The sequence below is a fragment of the Morus notabilis genome, unplaced genomic scaffold (genome assembly GCF_000414095.1).
Source record: "Morus notabilis unplaced genomic scaffold, ASM41409v2 Scaffold235, whole genome shotgun sequence".
Lineage (NCBI taxonomy): Eukaryota > Viridiplantae > Streptophyta > Magnoliopsida > Rosales > Moraceae > Morus > Morus notabilis.
This window is the reverse complement of record NW_010360036.1, coordinates 51,716-69,678: the sequence shown is the minus strand read 5'-3', so window position 1 is coordinate 69,678 and position 17,963 is coordinate 51,716. Positions and strand designations below refer to the sequence as shown.

The 17,963-nt window shown below is 32.8% G+C and overlaps 1 protein-coding gene across 1 annotated transcript; it reads right to left on the bottom strand.

The window, feature by feature from the left end:
• Positions 1-3,841: 3,841 nt before the first annotated feature.
• On the bottom strand, positions 3,842-6,680 carry LOC21401031 (ankyrin repeat domain-containing protein 13C). The gene is made up of 2 exons (XM_010095734.2): positions 5,161-6,680; positions 3,842-4,499 (listed from the first exon to the last, which is right to left on the bottom strand). The coding sequence occupies exons 1-2, from the start codon at positions 6,532-6,534 to the stop codon at positions 4,104-4,106; spliced, it is 1,770 nt and encodes a 589-aa protein (XP_010094036.1). The 5' UTR covers positions 6,535-6,680; the 3' UTR covers positions 3,842-4,103.
• Between the last annotated feature and the right edge of the window lie 11,283 nt (positions 6,681-17,963).

Genomic DNA, 17,963 nt, shown 5'->3' with positions numbered 1-17,963 from the left:
TTTTTAAAAGACTTGCCAACTCACCGGTTTCCATCAGGAGAAGCAAACGTCTTTTGGCATCTCTCATTACTTTGTTGGTGGTCATTTAAATTAATCCCCACAGATCTTAATCATATTCCATCTTCTCCTTATTAATTAATTAAGGTATATCTCACATCTCATCCTAATTAGCCCATAAGTTTGGACTACTATTATGCTTTTGCCTCTTCCAATAAGCAACTCAACAATTGTGTTTTGTCCATGTTACCTAATATACCAAGATCAATGAGCTCGTTTGGTTGGAGGATTCGTTCTCTTATTCGAATTATGGTTCATGGTTCGTTACAGTATTTTCTCTCATAAAAAACACACATAAATCGAAAATAATTCTAATCTCATGGTTTTAATCCATAAACTAAACGGACTCTAAGAGTTATCTTCTACTCCTTGTTTTACTTATATAAAATTATACACTACCGCCATTTTAGTGTGCTAATAAGGTCGTCCGTTCTCCTTAATAATATTTTAAATTTGAGTCAATCTTACCACAATAGTAATTGAGAATTATAGCTCATTTAGTTTGGGCCCGTTTATTTCGCTGATTCGAGTTTGTAATTCGAGTTGAGATGTGATTTTGTGTGAGAGCTTTTTACTGTAGCAAAAAAGTTAGATGTAACTATTTCTGAGAGCTTTTTACTGTAGCAAAACTCGAATCGGCGAAATGAACGGAACCTTTGTTGATTTGAGTTTTTAATTTGAATTGAGATATGAATTTATTCGAGTTTTTAATTCAAATTGAGATATAATTTTATATAAAAAAATTTTATTATAACAAAAAATATTAAATATAACTATTTTTAAAAATTATTTATTATAATAAAACTCGAATCGCTGATCTCTCACACGAGACAGGCTAAAATGTTTTTAATTTAAATTGAGATATAATTTTATATAAAAAAATTTTATTATAATAAAAAAATTAAATATAACTATTTTTAAAAATTATTTATTATAATAAAACTCGAATCGCTGAGATCTCTCACACGAGACAGGCTAAAATTTGTGGCTCCCCCCGCATGTGAGCTTTAGCATCTTTGGCCAATGACTAATAATTGAGTACTTGCAGTACTTTTTCTCAATATTTTTTTCCCTGTCAGATAACAAGTCCGTACTAGTAAATCCAATACAATATTTTCCCTTTTTGGTTAAGCCAATGCCATGATTCAATCAACTATCTATGACCACGCCACACACTCACGTCTCTTTTCACTTTATCTGAATAACAAACCAATGTGAAAGCTACTATTCTACCTTTGGTAAAGTTAACAGAGGTAATTCAATAAGAACATCCCAGAAATATTATAATGGGAGACACCATGATCAACTGGGTTTTCTCTGGTGCTGAGTACTGAATCATTGCATTGCGGTTAAAAGGATTCTCTTCTTAGCATATTCCGGTAAAGTGCCTGAAGAAGCTTTAACAGTTCTGGTAACTTTAAACATGGTAAAATTCTCTCTGGTTAAAGTCAATGCCCAATTTTTTTGTTTTTTGTTTTTTTTTGTTTTTTGCAACACAAGGCAATTTTGGCTAATTTAAATGGGTTCTTTAGTGCTGGTTGTTGGGTCTGCAATAATTTTTTTCTTTTACTTGTGTAAATTTCAAGGATGAAAATTTACTTAATATTGGGATTGGGAAGTTGGTTTTGTCATTTAAGTCCATGTTAGTACAGATAAATATGTACTCTCTTCAATCCTTATCTAAATATGATGTGTTGTACTTTTCAAAGTATTGGCATATGAGGATAAGAACATGTTTCTTAATGTGATTAACAGTGACATCTCATCAAGATGGAGCAGTGGTAGAAAATCCAATGGCAACAATCATATGCGGCCGCTCCTAGAATTATTAGACCACTCATAACCAATGAGAACAAAGATAAGTAAGTCCGTTTGATTTATGAATTTAAATAAGAATTTAAATTTTTATGAAAAATAATATAATAAAATTGATTAAATGTAAATTTTTACGAAAAAAAAATAATGTTTGAACGGGTTCAAATTTATTTACCAAACAATGATTCAAAAGTGATAGATAATACTTGTGAGGCTTCATCTGAGATGGATTTCTCTCCGTATTTATTGTGGAGGTTAATAACTGACAGAACTTCACATGACCTTAAATTTCACGAATTGATATTAACAACTTTCTTGACTATTTGCCCAAGTACGTAGCACCTATGCATGTTTGAGTTGTGAAAATTGAAAGAGAAGTTGGACTCTGCAGCCGTAGTATTTAAAGGGGGAGTTGGGACATGATAGGGATTTGAACTTCAATCCGAATACTCCTTTTGATCTTTTTTTTAATTCCTAATTTATGTTCATTTGAGGTCACGTGGGGTGATAAAATCTTTGCTCTTTGGGTATTGGGTGATGAATTGGATGATGAATTCCGTTTAGTTTTATGACATTAATTTAAACAAGACAACTAGAAAAGAGATTGTACTGCATAATTGATACTTATGGACACCTATATAGAAAAAAAAAATGTTAATTATCACCGATCGTCATCATCACTATTGGTTTTTTTAACTAGTTAGAAAATTGACATGTAGAATTACATAGGGTAGAACTTCGTATTTTAAATTATAAATCTTAACAAGTGAATTTACAATTGATTATAAATAAATACGGATCTATAAGTGCATTTAGTTGGTGTATTCGTGTCATCGTTACAGTATTTTTTCTCATAAAAAATACACGTAAATCAAGAATGATTTAGAATCATGATTCTAAATCTATGAATCAAATGTCCACTAAATTTAAGAATTGACGTGTAAATTTATAATTGATTATAAATATATGGTGATGACCATTTGTAATAATACATAGCATTAATTAAAGAAAAGAGAGGATTTATTTTTCATTATTTTTTTAAGGGGAGAGAGGGGATGTTCTAATTTCCCTCTTACCTTGATATGGGATGGCATTAGAAGAGCCATTCAATTGAAGTTAATGCAAAGAGTCTTATCAATCAGATTAACTAGTAATAGTATGATACTGCAATTCAACACCCGGGCCCAGTTGGTTGTGGAATTAATTGATGTTTGCATATTATGGGAAGCATGTGAGATTTCATCCTGACTGAACCATTCATTTAGCCATATGAAGAGAACCTGTTGGTACACACAAAATGGCTGGAGTCATAAATGAAGACCACGGAGAGTGATATCATATAACTCCTTCGCATTGGTTTTGTGGATACACCAATTACATGTCAAATTTTTAGCGTCTTAATTAATATCTAATTAATTACTTCATAACATGTTATTTAGTAACCTAAACATAATATAAAAAAATAGTTAAAAGGTATTTTAAAATTTTAATTAATATGACATAATTCAATTGGTTAAACACCAATTGAGACATCAAAATTAGCATGTTATGTGAATCCTCTCTGTTCTTGTCTTTTTAATTTTCAAAAGCGTGCATTAAATGACCATAAAGTTTAGGGTTTGCAGGTTTGTTTATTTACGCAACTCATGTTATGACTTAAATTGTGTACGTGAAAGAAAAACACTGTAATAAAAAGTTAAATTTAAATATGCAAATGAACCCACCCTAAATAACTAATCTCTAGCCCTAAAAGATAAAACTCCATTTCTTCTTTTACAACCACGATGTCTCTGTCTTTAAAATGCGGTTTCTCCTTTTAAAAAAAAAATGCGGTTTCTTTGCTCAAAGCCATTGGTATAAATACTAAAAGAGGAAAAATATCACATGAGGTTGTTAAAGATGCGGAATCTTTTAGTGAGGCACTAAACGATCAGAAAAACTGCATATTTAGAGCCAAAGATAACCCGGCCATACCAAAGTAAAACTTTGATAAAGAAAACAAAATTGTTAGCAGCAAAACTACGGGAAATCAATACAAGGAGTACATATGTTGTTGCCCAACAAAATCTCCCTAGACCATATTCCAAAAAGATAATAAATACTGCTAATTTGATGGTATATCTACAGTGTATATTAAAGTTCACAACACGCATGTTTTACAGCCAAAATCTATCTAACAACCATTTTTCCCTCCCTCCCTCCCCCCCTCAATGTCGTCGATTTCTTTTCTTTTACTTGGACTTCCTAGTCGACTTAGATTTCTTCATTTTCTTAGACTTTTCATCAACGCTTGTCCATGTATATCCACTTGGAATAGCAAAAGGGTCAGTGGTGTCTTGTGCCACAGCAGCAGCAGCCCCTTGTTGCTGCTGCTTGCTGGCTGACCCCGACTGGCTGCTGTTTCGCCTTAGCCATGTCGACGTCGACGACGACGACAGAGACGAAGACGACGGTAAAGACGAGCAGTGGCTCTGTGACTTGTGCTCCTCTTCCGGTTGGCTTCTTCCGCCGTAGTAGAAGTGTCTTGGGCTTGAGAGTGGAGTGTAGAATTTCTCCACTGGTTGAAGCTCAACAAACTTGGTGAATGTTATCACAACTCTCACTGTAGGGACCACCGGTATTGCCACCTGTTCCATCGACATACATACAAACAGAAACAACATCTTTGATTAATCAAATTTGACTATATAATTGTTTGGTTTTGTCCGACATAGACATGCACTAAACAATGAGAACCAACAAAAAGGTTAAAAATAAAGAAATCCATCGCTATTGGCCATAGGAAGTTAACCGTTAATGATAGCCATTCTTGATCTAGCCACGTCATCATAGTAGGTGGGTTGGACTGACGTGGCAAGATCGAGGTCAAACAAAATTCACTTTTTTTGATTGGTGGGATTAGATTATTTGAGGTGGGGCACTCGTAGTCGGGATCTGAGGAATCAAAAGGGACAAAAAACTTGGACCCCAAGATCCCATGTCCGTGAAAGAAGAGATTTTGAGGGATGTGGGTCCACTTGCCATATCACCGTCCGCTCTAAATCGGACCCATTATAGTCTTCCACGTCAAATCACCGACCATCGGCGTGTCCCCACAAAAGCTTCTTCGCCATTCAGAAAGACTTTCCACGGTCTCATTGGTCAGAAAGCACAAGGTCGTTGGTCGCTTACTGCTTGGAGCATCAAAAGCAACAAAAAGAAACAAGCAAAGAAAAACCTCCTAGAAAAAGCAAAAAAGAATAACCGCGACCCCACACAAACCAAGACCCTCTGTGGGGCCCTCCTTACCTTGACCGGAAAACTGCCCGGCGGGAACTTGGTGGTCAGCAACTCCCTCATCCTCCTCACGGCCTTCACCTTGTTCGCCAAAATGTCCAGCAACGGCAGGAGCTCCTCCGTCTTCAGCGGAAACTGCTCCGTTAGCCACACCGACGGCTTCAAACTCCTCACAAACTCCTTCTCCTTCGTCGGAGGTGGCGCCGCCGCCGACAACGCCGCAGAGGAGGACCTCCTCCGTGATGGAGGAGGCGCTGCCATCACGGACGGAACGTCCACGCTCTCCCTCCCCAAAGCCACGAAGTCCCTGTCTTCCCTCACGAAGCTACTGTGCCTCCGCCGATCGGGAATTCCGAAATTCGGATTCTCCGCCACGAGAAATCCATCGTCGTCCTCGTCAAGCTCAAGAGGGAGCACTTGCTCGCTCCCGGCCACGTCGGCGTCTCCTCCGGCGACCTTGCGCGACCTGAAGCTGAACACCACGTTGTGGACTTCGTAAACCCTAGCTTTCCACTCTCCGACGTTTTCCGTCTTCTCCTGTCTTCTCCAATTGGTCCTCCCCACGAGTTCAGCCTTGGTGACGTCCATCCCCGGCCGGTAAACGCTTGTCTGCGAGCAGACCCCGGCCATATCGGACTCGCTCATCGGCGCCCCGACATTCTCGAAGGCGTCGAAGATTTTCCGATTGTCGCGATTGAGGACAAGCAGCGATCCCGACGGAATGTCGTGGCTCTGGTCGCCGTCGCCGAGGAAGAGGAAGCTCTGATCGGCGCGCTGGATCTTGAGACCGTCGAAGCCTGCCAAGGACGTGTCGGCGCGGAGATTGCCGTCCCGCTTCCAGATCTTGTACGTATCGGAGGGAGCAATCTTCCCGACGAAGGGAATGACGGAACTCTCGAAGTGGAAGGAGATCTCCATGTAGAAATCGCGCATCCGGCGGAGAACGGCGATGGCACGTGGCAGGCGGCGGCGCCACTTGGTCCAGGCTGAGCGGTGGTGGAGGCGGAGGAGGACGAGCGCAATGTCGGAGCTCCGGCGACAAAGAGCCTCCTGCAGAGGATTCCATCCTGCAGAGTTCTGGAGAGACACATCGGCGCCGGCGTTAGCAAGTGTTCGCGCCGCAACGGCGTTGTTTAGGCGAACGGAGAGGTGGAGAGGAGTCTCCCTGTTGGGGACGTCACGGCGGTCGAGGACGGCGGAGATCTTATCGGCGAGTCTCTCCTGGGCAAGCGAGTCGGACTCGGTGTGGATCTGACTCGGCTCGGCGAGTCGAGGGAGGGTGGAGACGATTCTTGACAGAGTGGTGTGGTCGCCGAGGACGACGGCGTAGTGAACCGGACTGTGGGCGTAGTCCTCTGGCTTGATCGCCGACGACGACTTCGCCATGCGTTTTATCTGTAGTAGTCTTACGTTGATAAGGCAAAAGGAAATTACTGTCGTAAAATGAATGGGTCAGAGCAGAGAGTTAAGTGTTTTTGCCGCTTGTTGTTTTGATAATGCGTTGGCTTTTTTACTCAGCTGATGAGAGAGAGAAGAAGGGGAATGTTATGGGGGAACGCGCACAGAGAGGGGTAATTTCGTCAAAGCGGCTTTTAAATTTTCATTGGGAAGTGTGTGGGGAAGGAGATTGGGAATACATGGCACACCCAGGATATTTTGATATGAATTATAATTAGTGATTTATTATAGTATTTTTTTTATAAAAATTAAATTAAAAATAATTTTAAATTATCGTTTTAAATCTCAAACGTCTACTCAATTGGTGCGACTTTTGCTTGTGTTAAACCAGTGTCTCTGTGTCTTTAAATATTTCTTTTCTTTTTAGAGCCTTTTTGTTGGGAGTATCGTTTTCTGATTCGAATTATAATTTATAGTTTATTATAGTATTTTTTTTATAAAAAATACACATAAATTAAAAATAATTCTAATCTCATAATTTTTTTTTTTATTTTATTTTATTTTTTTATAATTTTTATTTTTTTGAGTTGGCCAGTTGGTGGGTGTAGTAATGTTAGAGACTGTAGCCGCGTGATTCAACTGCTAGCTACATTTTCTCATTAATGGGGAATTTGAATTTTTTTTAAAGCTCATTAAACCGGCAGTTAAAAAACAGCAAGACAAATTCAGTAAGGAAAAACAACAATAGACAAATTATTTTAAAGAATGCGACATGACATATACAATATTACTTGCTTTACTCGGGGCCTGTTGTTTCTTACGTGAAGTCTGAGATTGCTAGAAAAGAGGGAAATGACCCCATGAAAAATGCTTTGTTTTGTTCTCTTATTAGTTGTTTCAAATACAAGAAAAGTATTTTGCCTACTAAACAAAACAAAAATAAAAAGGACGCCGTCGTTTTGTTGGCAAGAAAAAAGCTTCTTTTTTCTTTTCTTTTTGTTAGTCTAATAATCCATGTGTTTTGTATTCCTTTTTGTTTGTATTTTCAGTTTGATAGATTAGAGACTAACAATTTTCTTTCCAAATACCTGGAATATATTAAATTGGATGTCAATCAAACACTGCAAAATTTTTGGACAGCTCAAAATTACAGATTAGGTTTGCTAAAAGCCCGTTTAGTTTGTTAATTTGAGTTTTTAATTTGAGTTGAGATATGATTTTATGTGAGAATTTTTTTCTGTAATAAAAAAGTTAAATGTGACTGTTTCTGAGAATTTTTTACTATAATAAAACTTAAATTTTAGACTCAAATGATAAAATGAACGGAGTCTAAAACTCGCATAAAAAATAAAAATAAATAAACAACATGAGAAATTGAGAATCCCAGAAATACCCAGAGGGCATACACTGTGGAGAGAGAGAGAAGGGAATTTTGGTGTCTGAGGAGTCAGAATGATTTTGGGGGTGGCCCAAACTAGAGATGAGGTGAGATGATAGGACAGAACAGTGAGAGTGAGTGAGCGAGCGTGTGGGAGTTGTGTCGTGACCGCAATGCGACTGACTGGGAACAGCTGAACAGGGAACGTGTTTGGTTTCACCCGGACCATTTCCTCTCCATATTTGACATTTTCCCTCTCTTCTGTGAAAGCAATGTTGTGATTTATTTATGGGCACATTCTCTCCTCTCAATATATCAAGTTTTATATATTTATATAAAATTACGTAAAATTTAAAATATGTAAATTAATGGTTAGAAAAACTTAACATATCAGAATGCTAGGTGTACCTGAAAATCTCATTTATAAATATTAAAAATATGACAAATAGACATATGATCGTCTTATTCTTAACTCGAATCACAATTCAAATTTTTACCACGGTGTTTATTCTCACAAAAATTTAAATTCAAATTTTTTTTTTGTTGTAAGTGTTTTCTCTTAACTCATTCCTTTCCAAAAATAAACATAAAATCTTATTATATTAAATATAGTAAAAAAAGTATTTTATGAATAGTACAAATTGATGTCATTATAATATTTATCTTATATTTTGTAGTATAACAACATGAAAATTATTATGAATTTCACTCTTATAAACATACCATCTAGTGTAATTTTTATCTTTTATCTTCTTTTTTTTTTTTTTGCTGAGAGTGTAATTTTTAACTTTTTGTTAATTTTACATAAGAGAACAGAGAGAGTTTGAGGGATGAAGAGCATACAGGATAGAGAGAATAATAGTAATTTTTTATATTGTTTAACATAAGAGAAAAAGAGTCGAAATGATGAATGATAATTATTTACTTAATTACTATATTGTTTGTTTTACTATAAGTTAATAATTTATTTTGAAAGATACAAAAAAATTTTTAATTTAAGTTTCAATAGATCAGTTGAATCTTTTTGTTAATGGAATGATCCAAAATAGCAACGCTCACATTTAGATGGGTATAATAGTGAAACTTGAGTTGTGAATAAGTGGAGGATGAGTTTTAGATTCTTTACCATTACATTAATTGGCAAATTGATTCCTATTATAGGCATAAAGTGGGGATGTGAGGACGCCAAGGATCTCCATTTTTAGTGGCAACAAAAATTCTTCAAATGAGGATATAATTTATAAACTAAGACAAATTTAGGGGTATATTTATACAAATTACCCTTAACTTTACATATTTTGACACACCACTTCTATATTACTCTATTTTTTCACCTTTTTCTTTTGTCTTTTTTCCTTGGACTATTATTGCATTTCAACACCTCTAACTAATTAGTAGTGCCATTCCAAGATATTTGATTGTTGTTATGCCCGACGGATCGTACATTTTGGACAATACACGTTTAAAGTAAGATAGAATTTTTTGTTTTGTTCTTTTTTTTTTTTAATTGTTGTGTTTTGGCAATATATGTATTAGCAAAAGGAAACCAAAGAAATTAAAAAAGATATCGTGAGGAAGCAAGAAAGCCACCATTTTTACTGAAAGGCGAGAAGTAAGGTGTTCCGCTCCCTTTGGGCCCATCTGTTCCTTGAACATGCTACAAAAACCCAAAGCGGGTTTTTTGTTTTGCCCCAAGGATGAAATTCTTTTTTTTTTTTATAAGACAAATCACTTTAATTTCACATTAGACTTTAATTTACAGTTTGTTTGCGGGATTTTTTTTACCGTGGAATCCCAATAAATGCTCCACCGGTGGAACACTACTTTTTAACCATTAGATTACTTTTTTAACAGTCAGATATGCAATAAAAATAATTTCGTGTGGCGTACTATAAATTTTTAATAAGGATCAAGTTAAAAAATTAATCTAACAGTTAAAAAAATAGTGTTCTACCGATGAAACACTTATTGGAGTTCCACTATAAAGAATCCCCTATTTGCATTGTAACTTATAGCGAATCCATCTTACTAAAGATAAATGAGGTTGATTTGTTTCTCACATGGGTACATTTTTTCACCAAAAAAAAATTAGTGAATTCGCATTGTAAATATATTATTATAAGATTTTTATCTTTTACTCATGATTAATATATTTTTTACTAATACAGTTATTTAAATTAAGAGTATTAATCAAGTATAAAATATAAAAAATTAAAACCCATACATTTTATGGGTACCAAACATAAAAGAGAAGAGTAAGCGGAGATACTATAATTCAACTATACATTTCTCATGCGTGGACGCATTTTTCGTTGCTCTTGATACATTTTTGGTTCTTCATCTGACATTATATAGAATTCAACCAAAAGTAACGTTTTGGTTGTTTTGATATTTGTTTTTTCCTTTTCTCCCCTTAACTATTGTATTTTCAGATAAGCCCCCCTGAAATATTGTCTCTCAATTGCGTTCCTATTTAAATATCCTTTTTCTACAAATACTATTTTTCTGATATGTGCCCTCTATATAATTTTACTATTCAATCTAGTGGATTTTCTTTCTCTAATATGCTCTACCTCCATATTTTTTTACTTAAACTAAATTTTTAAGAGTATAATAAATAAAAAACTAAATTTTAAGAAAGTTTTAGGCCGCATTCACTTCGCGGATTCGAGTTTTCAATTCGAGCTGAGATGTGACATTTTCTGAGAACTTTTCATTGTAGCAGAAAAAGTTAGATGTGACATTTTTTGAGAGTTTTTTACTGTAAAAACTTAAAACTGAAAACTTGAATCGATAAAATGAACGATCCCTTAGATTCAGATTTCAGGTATCCGAAAGTTTCAACAAAAAAGATTTTTTTTATAAATTTATTAGAGCTAGTACATTCACAAAGAATACTGCCGCATCACAAAAACAAGGCCCGTACAGGAAGCAGGGCCCAAAAACTATTACTCTCTTGTGAAATGTGAACGGGTGAAAATGGGCCCGATAAACTCAACATCGACTATCAGGGATTTTAGTCCAGAAAGTGTGCATGGATCATGATTTTTTCACTTTTATTTTTAATTTATAATTTTTTTAGTTAAATAATTATACTAATAAAATAGTATTTATCGAGATTTAAAAGTAAAAATCTAAATTTGTGTACTTTTAAAGGTAAATTCTACAATTTTCTCATCTTCCTCACAAGCTTGGCCATGTCATGTACCGCAGTACAACATCTAAAGAAATTGAAATCAACTAAGGTAATTTAAATAAATATTATTTAAAAGTGCACGAGTCAGAATTTTTACTATTTATTTTTAATTTATAACATTTTTAGTTAAATAATAACAACAACAAAATAGTATTTTATTAAGAGTAAAAGGTAAAAGTTCAGACTCATGAATTTTTAAGAGTAAATTTTCTGTTTTTTCAATCAAAGCGACTATCCTCTTTACTTCCTCTATTATCATTATTTCGCAAAATTAGAACATGTTCGGATTGGCTTAAAAGAAGTTGTTTTTAGCTTATTTAACTTAAAAGCTGTTTTTGAGCCCGTTTGAATGTATATTCTTAAACTGGCGTTTGTTTAAGTTAAAAAAAGAAAAAAAAAAAAGTGAATCAGTAGGCAACAAGCAATTAACATGCCTGCTTATTCTTGGTTTTCATGTTTTTTTTTCTGGCAATATTGCCTGTCTAACCCCTGATTTTTTTTTTTTTTTTATAATTATCTAAACCCTGATTTTATTTTGTTAAAAAAATGCTTTTATTTTAACTCTACCTTTTGTTGCAATTGGTTGTTGTGAACTTTTTATATGAGCATTAAACACGACTCACGAATACGATCCATGTACAATCATAATAGAGATCAACGTACGTGATGCTTTAGTCGTGTGTCAAATTTTATTTTTTATTAATAATTGAACTCTTTATTTATCATTGTCTTTAAACGTTTGTTTCTCTCTAAAAACACCAAAATAGAATAAAAAATAAAAATAAAAGCCTCCTTCGCCCCAACTTTGCCAATGACGAACCTCAAATCTTCAAAACCCACATAAAAATAAAAATAATCGAAGTTCCCAAATAAAATTTCAAAACAAACCATATTGTGCAACACCCAACAAAAGTCAAAAGACTCCGTTTTGTTCACTGATTTAAATTTTTAATTTAAAGTGATATATGATTTTATGTGAAAATTTTTTACTGTAAAAAAAATTAAATGTGAAATTTTTTAGGAAAATAGTAAAAAATATGCCAATATGAAAAGCTTAAGAAAGTATATAGGCCAATTTTTAGTTATATAAATTAATAGGCCATAACTTGTCAAGTTATGGTTCATAACCAGATAAGTTATGGATAAACTTGTCAAGTTATGGTTCATAACCAAACAAGTTATGGACAAAAACCGTCAATAACTTGTCAAGTTATGGTTCATAACCAGACAAGTTATGAATAAAAATAGTAATTTGGTCTATTTATTAACTTATGTAAATTATTGATCTATTAATTTTAAGTTAACTTAAATCTTAACTTATTTTTCTCTTTTTTTAAATTTTTTACTGTAACGAGACTCAAATCGATACAGCGGTCCTCATAAACTAATGCAAATCACTAGTCCACAACCCATATTATTCTAATTTCGATTTCTCTTCGACACCCAGAAGCCAGCCAGTCAACAATCACTAGTCACTAGTAGTAATCATAAACATCAGAAAGCATTGACTGTCCAATACTGTGGGGCTTTGTTTGGATTTTCAGCTTGGTCTCATTTTGTAGGCAACCATGCATTACCATATTACCAAACGCAGCCTTCTTTGACCCTACACATCACTACATATTTTGTGGGGGCATTTATGCCTTGCACCACAAGTAAACTTACAATCCAAATATTTCCAGAATTTTCTTTATCAAGATACTTCCAGGAACCACCAGAGAATTCTCATTTCCTCGGATTTCACAACATTAATAATCAATCCAAGTTATATCTAGTACATGTCGTGTGTGTGTATATATAATGAACAATGGTTCCTCAGCACACAAAAAACCAGTTCAGACACAATCAGTTGTGATCATTCGACTCATTTTGACAGCTTAATTTGAAAAAGGGTTCAAGAAAATCTCCATGGCTCTCTTCTCAAGCTTGTTTGGCTGCTTCTCTGATTCTAGCAGAAGGGTCTCAGAATCTGGAGAAGAACTGGAGCAGAGAAAACCCAGCGGGGAATTAGCTCAACTTTGTAGCCAAACAGCAAAATCGAAGGACAAGAATAAGGAAGTCCCACCTCCAATTCTATTGAGCAATTTCCCTGTAGGAATGAAGTTCTCTCTCTTGTGAGAGCATAAAATTAGCACGATTCTCATTTGTTTATTTGTTTACTGTTATTATTATTTGTTATTCTTAAGCATCATTTTTGCTAGAAGTTTTCTTTTTATAAATTGGATGTTGGATTTTATTGTTAGTTTTTTTTTTTTTTCTTTCTTTTGGGTTATGTCGCAATTTTGAAAGGATTGTATTGCATTGATATGCATTTTTAAAGGAAGTGTGTGTTGTTAATATCACTACCAGATTCAATCAGATATATATTGAGAAGTTTTCATTTGAAAGATGATCACAATCTCAAATTGAAATCTATTTAGGAGTACAAAGTTAACTTATTTTTACAAATAAAACAAAAGTAATTGAGCAAAAAAAAGAATAATACAAACGCAGTGTTATAAAGTTGAAAGACTTTATACAATCACTTTATTTTTATGAATAACACAATTTCATTAAAAACGATAGAAAATGGCAAGCAATGACCCAATCAGATTATTATTAGATTCCCTACCACAAAGTACCAACCATTTCAGTGTTGGGAAAACATGCCCTCTTCACTACCTCATCATCGTATTACTGCGCGAGTTTAATAACATTTTCTTTCTTCCACTTAAAAGTTTTCGGCCTATAAAAAAGCACCTCAAAAACTATCTCAAGATTTGGTAAACAAGAACAATAAAAAATTAAAAAAAAAAAAGGTCAATACTTTATCCAATCACCATATATTCCACCCAACAACAATAATAATAGCATCAACGACAACAAACAAGAAAGTTAAATTAATTCCAAGCGTTGCTTTTAGACCAGAAAGAACTAGAGTTAGGTGAATGAAAAGAAAGAAATTCAGGAATGTCCTTTACTATATAAATGCATATATATATATATATATATGCGCAATACAGGGAGGAGGGTTTGTTATTTTTCACTCAAATTCAAAAAAAAATTGAATTCAAGTTATAACTTTATTTAAGTTCATATTCTTTTATAAAATTTAAGTTTGAGCTTCAATTTTAATTTGAGTTTGGAGCTAAAATCTGAGTTCAAGTTCTTCCTTCAACTCAAGTGCATAAATTCAAACTTAAGTTAATGAACATTATTTTTTCTATTCTTAAAAACGTTATAATTTTTTCGTTTTAATTCCGATTGAGATAATTTTTTTTATGCGTTCACAATGAAAAGACGAATAAAACCCCACTCATATACCATATTGAAATTTTTCATCACCATTAAATTTTTATTAAAATACTATCTAAATACAAACTCAAGTTTTGACCTACTCAAATACAAACTCAAAAAGATTTTCATCTCAAATTATAATTCAAATATACGTAACTAAACACAAACTCAAATTATAACTCAAATTCAATTCAAGATCTACACTAAATTCATCATAACTCAAAAATATAATTGAATAAGCCCGGAAATAATAAAGAGGGGTCTACCTAGATTGACTGCTTTAACAACTAGTTTGTATTTAGACAATTGGGAATTGGCAAACTATGAGGAAGATTGCTTTTATTCAGAATCACCAACTTGGCATTTATATAAAATGGATATAAGACAAAATAGGAGTAATCTTTTCAACCTTATTAATGTGCCAAAAGAAAATCCAATATTATGTAACTTGGACTATATATATATATATATATTTGTTTTTTTTTTTTGAGAAAAAGAAAAGCATCTTAGCTAATCTGCTACTGTATGTAGTCAAAAATAAAAAACAAAAAAAAATTGATAAACAATTGCTATTATGGTAGGTAAGAGAATTTCATGGCTTGTCGTGTGAAGCAAGCTTAGAAAGATAATGAAGTCATGACCAACAGAAGTTAGAAAAATTGATAAACAATTGCTTTTCTTTTTTCTTTTTTTCTTTTTTTTTGTCCTCCAAAAATTTTGCACAACTATTGGCTAATCCCACACAAGACTTTTATTATGATGATTGTGAAAATCCCTGAATTTCCAAAATGTCCTCACCAACCCTCAAAAGTAGAAATGAGTAGAATATCAAATATTAATGGGACACAAAACAATCAGCTCTGTGAAGTGTGAACAGAAAAAAATCAAGTCATGACCAACAGAAGTTACTTTTTTTTTTTTTTTTTAATGCAGAACTTAACTATTCAAAATGACTAGTGAATTCCCGTTAGTTTAGGAGATTTCTCTTTTAGTCCTTGAAAAAATAGATTATTATTAATTTTTTTATTTTTTAATCGTTAAATTTACATTAAAAATTATTTATTTTACATATTTTTTTAATTTATTGTGATTTTAAACAAATTTAACTATAAAAATTTGAGATTAGTGATATGCCGACCTACCAAAAAAAAGTCTCATAATTTCATTACTTTTCAATATTTGACAAATGTCATAATCTTTCAAGCATCATCCCAAAATAGTATTTTACGTGGAAGTATTGAATAATGTTGGGTAGACCATAGTCCATAGGCAAACTTAAATATGTCCCTTTTTTTTTTGGTTGCATCCTACTGTTTGTTTGATAAAAAGATGAAAGATACCCTCATTAATTTTTCTTTTGTTTGGTGGGAAAGAAACATTTTTATTTTGTAAACTTTAGTTGTAGTTTGCTGAAAAAAAAGAAGAGTTTCCAATTCGAAGGCAAATTTTGTAAGCCAGCATTAGCTATATATAGCTGCAACAAGTTACATTTATGAATGATCAAACCAATAATTTGAAGGGTTAATCTCATAAGTAGTTCCTGAAGTTTAGTCTCAATCTCATTTTAATTCTTAACTTTTCAAACCTTGCACACTTGGTCTCTAAGGTTTTATTCTATTTCAGTTTCGATTCTTATGTTAGTTTGGTGTTAAATATTTGACATAATATATGTAGAAATTATGGACTAAAATTAAAAATATATAAAGTTTAGAGATTAAACTAATATAAAAAATTAAAAATTAATTTTCACAAGTAGACCTAAAATTTTAATTGTTTCTAATTTTTTACTCTAATTTACACATATTCTATAAAATTTTAACATATAGTTAATGAAAGGATCGAAATTGAAACAAAATAAAATTTCATTGACCATATGTATGATGTTTAAAAAATTAAAGATTAAAATGAAATTGCGTGTAAACTTCAAACACTATTTATGAAATTAACCCTAATTTAGAAGGAGCTACAAATAGCAAGAGTATTTGGCAGTTCTTTTTGGTAATCACGCATACAATTGTTGCCCGACAAAAGAGTAGAGAGGGAAAGAGAAAGAAATAGAGGAGAATTTAGTGGAGGAAAGGAGAAGAAAATGAACAATAAGGGAGAAATCTGAACATTCATTTTTTGTTTTATTAATTAAGTTTGAATTGCAATAACAATGTTTAGTCCTATTTACAGGGAATAAAAATAATAAGAAAGGGAAATTGACATATAACGAAAACTACCCAAATATCAACATTGGGGTAATGCTTATTTAGATGGCAGAAAATTTTGTTCTCTTTGAAGGTCAATTGAGGAGGTTAGTAGAGGACTCATTAAGGGGGCGTTTGGTATGGAAGAATCTTTAAGTGGGAATGAGAATCTTCACATATTATTATGTTTGGTACAAGAGTTGTGATTTTTATATTCCTAAGAATATCAATCTCATGGGATTCATTTTACCCCAAAATGGGATAATCTGAATAACACTCAATATGGTGTTATTTAGATTCCCAGTAATATCAATATAGTGTTCTTACCCGTCTGCAGAAAAGATTTACATGCATAACCAAACGTGGTAATACACATTTCTTAGGAATCATATTCTCTTTTATCACTTTCTCAGTAATATGATTCCTACCCATTACTGCATACCAAACACCCCATAAAGAGAAAGTTTGGCAAAAGCAAACTAGTAATTTGATTGATAAAGCATGAACTCAACTTTACAATATAGGCATAAAAATATATAAACAATTTGAACGCTCATATATTTATAAGACGATCTAACTTAAAGTTATGTTATCATACTCCGCCATAAGATTTTTTCTTATTATATTCAAAACTCATCACTTTTACACAGATTAAGAGATATTATTAGGTACGGATTTTTTTTCCCCATTCTATGTGTACTTTTTCTACTTCATATAAATATAATTGACCAGGAATTTAAAAATGAAACAAAATCATTTGCTTCACAAATTTAAACAAAAATTTTAATAAAATTTTATGAGAGAAAATAATATAGAAAAAAAGAATACTCATGTTCGTATTTCTTCTTATAATAAGTTTTACTTTTCAATCTTCATTTAACTTGTGATCGAATCAAAAATAATATTAAAAAAAATGACTTTTTCTTGTACGATATCTCCACCGTTAGAGTTAATTTTTAACTGTTAAATCTGATTAAAATATACATAATAGAAATTTGTGATATAAATATAACATCTCAAAATAAAGAGCTATCGATAGCTAATTTTTTATGATCGTATCAGAAAAACTTTAAAAAAATAAATAAATAAACAGTAAAAGAAGAATAAATACGACCTTCCTCCATTTCTCACCTAAAATGTTAGGAGGATGTTGAGGCTGTAAATGCAACTGAGCCCCACAGCCCGCAGAATATCTTCCTACCCTTTCTTAAAGTCTTACCTCTTCCATTCATTATTCTGCATACTTGTTACTTGTGATACAAAGTATGTAGATATAAACATATAATATAAACGTATTTTTTGAAATGATATACATTATTAATATATATATATATATATGTACACAAGCCTTGTATCCTTTAACTTTCTTGGTATT

What these genes read in the sequence shown, in the direction of transcription:
- LOC21401031 (XM_010095734.2), bottom strand. Translation starts at nt 6,534, where the DNA reads ATGGCGAAGTCGTCGTCGGCGATCAAGCCAGAGGACTACGCCCACAGT. An exon ending in CGGGCAGTTTTCCGGTCAAG is followed by an intron (nt 4,500 to 5,160) that starts GTAAGGAGGGCC and finishes TCGATGGAACAG; the next exon opens with GTGGCAATACCGGTGGTCCC.